This window comes from Cupressus sempervirens, chromosome 5 (assembly GCF_028749045.1).
Source record: "Cupressus sempervirens isolate cs-2001-9-10 chromosome 5, ASM2874904v1, whole genome shotgun sequence".
Taxonomy (NCBI): domain Eukaryota; kingdom Viridiplantae; phylum Streptophyta; class Pinopsida; order Cupressales; family Cupressaceae; genus Cupressus; species Cupressus sempervirens.
The window spans coordinates 449,497,163-449,506,728 of record NC_143122.1 but is presented as its reverse complement, the minus strand read 5'-3'; the positions used below and the strand labels follow the sequence as shown (position 1 = coordinate 449,506,728).

At 29.9% G+C, this 9,566-nt stretch overlaps 1 protein-coding gene across 1 annotated transcript; it reads right to left on the bottom strand.

Moving 5' to 3' along the window:
* Positions 1–6,525: 6,525 nt before the first annotated feature.
* On the bottom strand, positions 6,526–9,359 carry LOC149556721 (UDP-glycosyltransferase 86A2-like). The gene is made up of 2 exons (XM_089785910.1): positions 8,827–9,359; positions 6,526–7,809 (listed from the first exon to the last, which is right to left on the bottom strand). The coding sequence occupies exons 1-2, from the start codon at positions 9,317–9,319 to the stop codon at positions 6,884–6,886; spliced, it is 1,419 nt and encodes a 472-aa protein (XP_089642036.1). The 5' UTR covers positions 9,320–9,359; the 3' UTR covers positions 6,526–6,883.
* Positions 9,360–9,566: the final 207 nt, after the last annotated feature.

Sequence of the window (9,566 nt, the reverse complement as noted above, 5' to 3'; positions counted from 1 at the left end):
CCCCCCTCTCAGTATCAATTGGGACCAACATACTATTCTAGTATTTTATCGCACAATTCAAGATCCATTGATAACCCTAAAACATGGTTTTTAAACGAGTTTCGTAAACTGCTAAAAAATATTGATATTAATCATAGGTTTAAGTGCTAATTCAAATGTTATGTCTGGATGAGGGGATGTTCAAGGAAGTAATATGAAACTATAGGATCATTATTAATGAGAGTGATTCTGTTAATAATATATATATATATATATATATATATATATATATATATATATATATATATATATATATATATATATATATATATATATATATATATATATATATATATATATATATATATATATATATATACATAAAATAAGATTTCAAAGTCTAATCTTAATCAAGTTCAAATTATGTTTGCAATTCCTTTAAACCAACATTTTAGCATCCTTGTTGCTATATCTCATTGATGTTAGGATCTTGATTGACATGTGTGTTAGTTAAATTTGATTCAAGAATCTCTATGATTCTTTATTTAAAGAAACATCATAGGTCATTACAAAGGTTCCAAAGAAAGAGTGACAATATACATGAGAAAAATTATAACAAAGAGAACTGAGACAATTACTTTTATTATTACACTAGGATTACTTTTAGGAAACACACCCTATTACATTGGATTATTTGTTGTAATTTGAAACTTGTTTGAACTTAAAAAATTATATAATGAGTCTAATTAATTAAATGTCGTACAACATAAAAAAAAATTATTTTGATAGAAACTCCAAGAAATGCTCATTAGTACCATATTTAAATTAGAATAGAGAATCAAGGTGTAGGTATGTACAAGCCATATTAGTGTTGCACATTGATATATCAAGGCTATGCCTACACTTCTAACCAATATTCTTTCATTAGTTTTTTGGGTACTAGTTCAAGTCTACACTACAATAGATTATGGTATAAATTTGAGATCATGTTCCCTACATGGTGTTGGCAAAAATAGATTGTTGCAATTAGTTCAACATGTTTATCTTAGTCACAAATTCTAAGTCTAGGTTTAGATTCTTTTAATAGAGATTTTAGAAAATCAATTATAATTACATACCAATAATCAAAACATGTATAAATCATAGTTTTATAGTGAATTTTCAATCTATCTAGATTTAAATTATATATATTGAGTTGAAAACTTACAATCATCTCTAAGACATTCACTAGATGGCATATCAACATAAATTTCAATGGTCCTAATATTTTATTTGAATGACTAATGGAGTTAATTTTTCTTTAAAGTGAATAGTTTGAAGAGTGTAGTGAACTACTAATTGATGTTAGATTCTTATTACAAAATTAGCAGCCAAATTGAACCATCAAGAGATTCAAAATTGAAATTTAATATATTTTAAAGAATTTAGAATTTTATGTTTAATATTTTGGCACTTCGGTGTGATCTTGCATTCAAACCCTAAAAATTATTTGGTTTTGTCTAAGTTGTGTTTTTGTTTTAGGTCCACACATACATAAACACAAATTTAATAAAATTGATTTTTGAAAAGTAAATAGTAATTTTAATTATTGTAGCTAGTTTTTGGTTTGGCCAGTTAATGAATTATCATGATGTATTTTTTAAAATATATTGTGATATTTTTTATAAATTTGTAGATATTTCCATGTCAACACCAAAGAAGTCTAAAACTAAATAAGTACCAATCTACCCATCTATGACTGTCATGTAGAATCATCTCACTATCTAAATCTAACTTATGTCTATTTATTCTTACTTGAGGGGGATAAATGAAAGACACTCAAAAGTGGATACAAACATGAGACATACAAAAGTAATAAACATAAAAAATTGGAGAATCATGTATCACATACATATAATGATATGTTGCACAAAAAAGTGTTAGAAGTGGTTACATTTTTAACTAAATTTTTCTATCATACACTCAACATTTGAAGGTGCACAAAGAACATGAATTATAGCACACTGACTCTAATTTCCAAATATTTTGTTTTTAAACAGATAGGATTAAGAGCTCATCAGATTCTTTACACATACAAAACTGATTTTTTTAAACCCAAACAAAACATGACATCCAACATGCTCCCCAAGCAATTATTTAGTTTTAGTTAGAGATATAGTAAAAAGTGGGCATTAAAACTTTTTGTATTTTTTAATTCATAAATTATTTTTTAAATAATTTTTTAAATAATTTTTTAAGTTGATTTATTAAATAAAGAATATTCCCAGTACTAGATAGCTCACACAAAAAAAAGTATTTATTTTTCCAATATGTAAATACTAATATATAGAAAACTACTACATATATTATCTTAAATTTGGATAAAAAGGTTAGATCATTTTTTTTTTTAAAAGACATGTGCTTTTTCTAATTATGAAAGCAATATTATAAGAAACTAAAAGTAAATACATTGACATATAGTTCAAATATATAAAAAAGTGTTTATGAAGATTAGCAAAAGTGTGAATTTCTTATTTTAATTTTATAAAGATTGAAAATTTGTAATGTGTAGACCTATTGATGATAAATTTGAGAAATAAAAATAGAGGAAAAAGTTGCATGAAAAGAAGGAAAATGAACCATGCATGCCTAATAGTTGTCATCCAAGCCTAGATAGAATGTAAAATATGTGTTTATATTATAATAAAATATACATTATGTTTACAATTGAATTTTTTGGTTTCAAGGTTTATATCATATAAGATGTAGAACCCAAAGTTAGGAGAAAGCATTTTGATTTGACAATATGGATGTAGCAATAATGTTTTAATTTAAATTATAAGAAATTTCACATTACATGAGTCTTTATGGTACTAATAATTAAGATAATTATGAAACTCAAACCTTATTTCTAACCTAAACAAGCATCCTTGATACATCTCATGCATGAATTAGTAAGCATTACATCATATTGGTGCTTTTACGCATGTTTCCCTTGGAGAATTTGTCTTTCATGCTATATCCTACAAATATCTATGATTGAGTTTTTCATTTGAAGTTCACACTTGCCAAATTTGGTAGTATAACAATATTGTACAGTTACACTAGTGGAAGCTCAATAAAACTTATTTTGTGCATTCCCTTTAATCTACTACAAATATTTTTCTAGTTAGTGTCATAGCTCCAACAACCTAGTCTTTTCAAAGTGTAAACTATGTTGGATATTTCTATTTGGTTCTATTTTTTTGGGTGTTGAGTATATTATATTATTATGAATAAAACCGAAGGAATTATTAAGAATCAACTACCTATTACTTTAGCTATCCAAGAGTTTGAATTCAATTAGAAAATAATTCTCAGTAATATATTGAACTTGAAAACTATTGTTCTTTTCTAGTGTACATGACCTTTAATAATAAAATCCTCAATATTGATAACCTAGAGACAAAAGGTTTTTACCTATTAGTAGGTGCAACTTTTACAGAGAGAAAAAGACTATTTTGACTTATTTTTTACAAAGTATTTTCTCAGAGAATTTATTTTGTATTTCTCATTTAAATTGGTAATTAATTGGGTCACTTTTAATAATCTTCACTATATTTCTTCAAGTTGGTTCTTTTTAATCAATCATGTCACATTTTTCTATTATTTCATTAGTAGAGATTCATGACTACAATAAGCTTGAAAATTGGGTTGCAAGAAGAGTAGGTTTAACCATGGAGAAAACTTTGTACTTAAGCATGCTCAAGCTAAAGTAGTACTAGGATGGGGACCTCTCAAGAAGTCCCAGTTCTTCACCTCTATGAGTATCACCTAGATCAAATGAGTCCTAAGTTTTCAATTTATTCTCATGAGAGATGGATTTGTGTGAATTAATACTCATGAAACATGAGTCCATGAATTTGACTCAAAAAGCACATAGTTAAATCCTGATAACAATATCACAGTTTGACTTGTTGTGGAAAATTCCTCTTACTTATCAATTGATGAGTTTAAGGGGTTTTCTAATCAATGGTTCATAAGACACAACACTTGGGGAATGTTTTGCAAATAAGGTTGCAAGAAGAGTGGATTTAACCATGGAGGAAACTCTATAGTTAAGCACACTCAAGCTGGAGTACTATTGGAATGGATGACATCCCAAGAAGTCTCAGTGCTTCACCTCTGTAAGCATCACTTAGATCCAGTGAGGTGTTCAATTCATTCTCATGAGAGATGCATTCATTTGAATCACTAGTCATCAAAAATGGGTCAATGAGTTTGACTAAATAACTACACTGTTAAATCCTAATTTAGCAATATCACAATTTGAGTTGTTGTGGAAAATAACTCCTACTTATCAATTGATAAGCTTAAGTGAATTTCTAATTGATAGTTTATAAGGCATAACACTTGGTGAAAGTTTTGCAGATGGGATTGTGAGAACTAGAAGAGTGGTTTTAACCATGGAGGAAGCTCCATAGTTAAGAACGCTCAAGCTACAGTAGTACTAGGATGGGTGACCTCCTAAGAAGTCCTGATGCTTCACCTTTGTGAGCATCACCTAGATCCAATGACTATTGGATTCGTGTGAATCACTACTCATGAAACATGAGTCGATGAGTTTGACTCAAAAACTACATGGTTAAATCCTAATAGCAATATCACAATTTGACTTGTTGTGGAAAATACCTCCTACATATCAATTGATGAGCTTAAGGGGCTTTCTAATGAATGGTTCATAAGGCACACAACTTGGTGAAGGTTTTTTAAATGGGTTGCAAGAAGAATAGGTTTTATCCATGGAGGAAACTCCGTAGTTAAGTGCACTCAAGATGGAGTAGTAGTAGGATGGGTGACCTCTCATGAAGTCCTGATGCTTCACCTCTATGAGCATCACCTAGATCCAATGAGTGTTAACTATTCAATTTATTCTCGTGAGAGATGGATTCATGTGAATCACTACTCGTGAAACATGAATCAATGAGTTTTACTCAAAAACTACATAGTTAAATCCTAATAGCTTTTGACTTGCTATGGAAAATACCTCCTCCTAATTGACTACAATGACTTCAACATAACTAACATCCTTGTTATGTAAAAATGTAATATAACTTTAAGGAATAAATCTATATATTTTGTGGACATTTGTGGTAAATTTTTCCTTATATGAGAAAAGATTTTAAATTTTCTTGCACCAAGAATTATATTCTTCCTCCTATTATAGTGTAGAGAAAAATAGATATTAAAGTGAGACAAATGAATCTATTGATATTATCGATAATAATAATCAAAGAAGAGGAAGCTAAAGGGAATTTTATATAATAATTTATTTATGTTGTTCACATCTAGAGGGTGTCAAGTTAAAATCATCTAAATATTTTTTATTTTTTAAATGAAAGTGAAAGAAATCTATGTAATAGAGAAGACTAAATTGTAATTGAATTAAATATGATATTGATGGGACTCCAAAAGAAAAATTTCCCTCTCTAACAAATGATATATTTTTTCTAGCATGATAGTAGTCATCTTGTAGTAGATGTAGGTAGCCAATCTAATCGAGGGACATAAGATACTATTTACTTATGGGGTATTAAGATCTTGAAATTTAAAAAACTCATTATGTAGGGAGAGCTTTTGAGAAATATTGGAGCCCTTAGTAAAAATGTAAACGTTACAAGAATACTAGAGGAATAGAATTGTTAATTCTATTGAACTTCTTTAAAGCTTTGAGAGGCTAAAGTGCCTCATGTTGATAATGGTGAAAATAACAATGCAGATACCCTTTGATTATTTGGGATTAATTATAATAAAATAACCTAATAGGTAGAGCCTATGTGTATTTAAATAAACACTATAGATAAAAAATTTAGTCAAGGTTCAGGCAATAATAATATTTATATGATTTAAACTCATTTGATGGCAGCCCTATGGAAATATGTGAAGTGTTTGCTAATTACCATTGGAATAATGATATTCATGGAGTGAATCATATATGAAGTTATTATGATATTGAATATTTATAATTTATATCTTTACTCATTGTATTTTCTTTATGATTTCTATAATACTTTAGTTCTACTTTGGAAATAGACTTCAAGCTTAGTAAGTTCCAATATAGAGCTTTAGAGATGGATAGAGAAAGACTAAGAATACTGATACTACTAAATAATATCTGATTTTTTTATTATCTACTTTTAAGTAATGTTAGGGAGGTTCCTATAAATGTTAAGGATTTGTTTTCTCAAGATGATATCGCATGAATTTTGTGTTGCTTTTTGGTATAGTATTATTATTCTTTGATTTCTTTTTGACTTTCTTGTACCTTGTATTTTCTTGAGTCTTTTCTTGTTTGTTTTGTCTCCTTAGTTAATAGTTCCACACTTTAAATTACATTACTTTGTACTTTTCAAATATAATAGACTTTAAGCCATTTCAATAATTCACTTTTTTTCATTCTTAAATAAATAATAGCATACCAACATTCATTAATATCCAATATTTTTTTTTAAGTAATATTCATTGCTTTTTCTTGAAGAATTTCATGTTTTACATTACAAATATAATAAGAAAACTCATGTTTGATAATTATCTTAGAAAATACCTTTCAAGGATATATAAATAATTTTATAAAATAAATAAGGCTTATTACAAAAACAATCTTTTTGACGTTAAATTAATGCATCTTACCACTTCAATCTCGAACGGCTTAAACATCACACACTAAGGCTTGATTCCTACTGTAAAAGTGTTAAATAGTCAAAGTCTCACTTACTTTTCCAAGCTCAATTTCTTCCTTAGTGTGTGATACTTAAGACTGGCCAAATCTACTTCTATACAATCCACATGATAGCATACTCCAAACAGTCAATAATGTTTTACACAACGACTAACCGACCACTTCTTCCAGTCAAAGGCAGATGCTTCTTTTCAGAGTTAGATGACGTTAACCATGCATTACCTTACAAATCAACTCCTCAACAAAATTGTCAAAGTTTTTATCAGAGGACCCTCCTTGAATGGCAGCTCTTCTGGTAACACTTTTGAGTCTCTTAATCTTCTTCCTTGCTTTTCTCCCTTCTTTTCCATGCATCAACGCCTTCACCTTTTTGGCAATCTCAACTCTCTTAACCAAAGCTCCACCAATCCCTCCATGTTCTACCTTCAAAGCCACACTCATCTCATCTGATACAAGTTTACAGTTTGTGTACTCATCTCCATAAAGAGGAAATCCCAACAATGGAACACCCATACAAAGGCTTTGTAAAACTGAATTCCAATCACAATGACTAACAAAACCACCAATGGAATGGTGTGATAACACCGTGTAATGAAGATGATCAGACCATTTTGGAACAACAAGACCAATGTCATTATCTTCAATCTTTTCTAGATACCCATGTGGTAGAATCTCAGTCAAGCTGCCATTAGAGTAGATTGTTTGTGGAGGAAGCATCCAAATGAATGGGGTTTTGCTTTGCAGCAAACCCATGGCGATTTCTTCTATTTGGGATATTGAAACTCGAGAAGAAGAGCCAAATGAAATGTAGACAACTGAGCATACTGGCTTTGAATCAAGCCATATTGTAAAATCTGATTCTAATGATGGTTGGTTGTTAAAATAACTAGCTGGTAAGAGAGGACCAACAGAGCAAAGTGGTGTAGCAGAATGCAATAAATACTGTGTGGGTTCTCTTTCAAGTTCATAGACAGAATTTGCAAGAACCCAATCTGCTTCACGCACACTTTGCAATGAGAGAAATATTGAGTGAAGCATAAAGTCTGATAGTTGTGTTGCTTGGAGAAAGGATGGAAGGTCCCTCTGTTTCATTGTTGGGACTCCTGGAATGTAGTCTATGCACTCATTTCTTGCTGCAGTTAAGAAAAACATATATTAAGAAAAACATATACTACAGTTAGAAAATATGAACATCACATACTAAGGAAGAAATTAAGTTTAGAAAAATGAGTCAGTTTTAACTATTTAACATTTTTAGTCTATGAATCAAGTCTTAGTGTGTGATATTTATGTCATCCCTAAAAAATATAAGCTTGGATAGATCAAACACAAGTACACTGAAGCACTAGTCTGAGTGAAAACAAAAATAGCAAATAAAACCTAACATATGTTACATAAGTTTCTTAATTTATACGAAATTACATATATTAGAACATTCTTCTTTTAAATTCAATTCATGAATCTTTTAGATCATGTTTCATAGAATGTAATCTGAAACATTGATACAAATATTTCGCAACTGAATTCAAACGCAGAATACAACAAACTGAAAAAATCTAATATATCTGAGCATATATGTTGCAATACCCCATAGAAACTATGAAAACTGAGAAAAAGTAATCATAGGATAAAACAGCGAGAGAAGTATATTTGTTATTTATAGTTTTGAAAAATTCTACGAGACATCTATTTGTGTCCTAAACTGCGCTCTATATCCTGCATTCAGCGCTATTGCATAGAGAAAATGTAAGTTTCTTTCATATTTATGTTTGAGATCTGCAACTTATACCCATTTCCTGAATTATACGGATTAGATTCAGCTAAAAGGAATTAGAATTGCGAATCTTAATATATTATAATTGATATTAGCTAAATCCAATCAACTTAGAATATAATAGATTTCTCTTTGAATCAATTGTGTATTTCAGAACACATTCTAAAATATCAATTAGAACATATAAAACTAATTTGAAAACAATCTTTTATAATATTAAGCACAAGCTCCCATGCTAGACCTTGATCGTCTGAGCTAATTTTCTAAGAACTAAAACAATCATATATGGCAATGCATTTACTACTATCATTACTGTTATATAATAGTTGTAAGTAATTGAGCTATTTAAAGACAGCCTCATTTTTCTAAACCATACCTCGATCACCTTTAGAAGGAAAATGACCATTGTTGATGAGCATATCAGAGTGATAGTAAATGGAATAAAGAACAGTAGATTGTGTCCACAAAGAAACAAGAGGAACGCTGAGCTTCTTTGCAATGAGAATAGCCCAAGGAAGAAAAGAATCAGCAACAATGCAAGAGATTGGATGATCATCTGCATTCACACTAAGGATCAGTTGTTCCACTGGTTCAATCATAGAGTTGAGTACACACTGTAGAAAACTCTCATTGTACAAAGATCTATCAAAATCAGATGGCAACCCATCTGAGACCTCTGCTGAACGAATGTCAAGGCCAGTCTTTAGAGCAATATCAGTGATATATGCTTTACAACGACACAAGCCCTCAGTATAAACAAAGGTGATGGTGATTCCCCTAGAAGCAAGCTTAATACATAGATCAGCCATGGCAGAACTGTGGGAATCTAAGGGATATGGAATGACTAGAGCATGAACAGTCCGAGACATCTTGGTGCTGTGAATTCTTTAACCCATCTCTACATTTCTATATTTATATAGTGTTATGGATAATTTGGGTCTTGTGATCAAAGTGGGAATTGGCTAAACATAAAAGGGACAGCTAGAAGTTTGAAAAAAAAAAACCTAGTGTCATAGGTTTTAGTTGATGTTTAATAAAAGTGGGCTACCATTTGAAGGTGGAAGACGAAGGAGAGGACTTAATTAATTTTTTTTAAAGTTAAAAAAAGCAATGTAA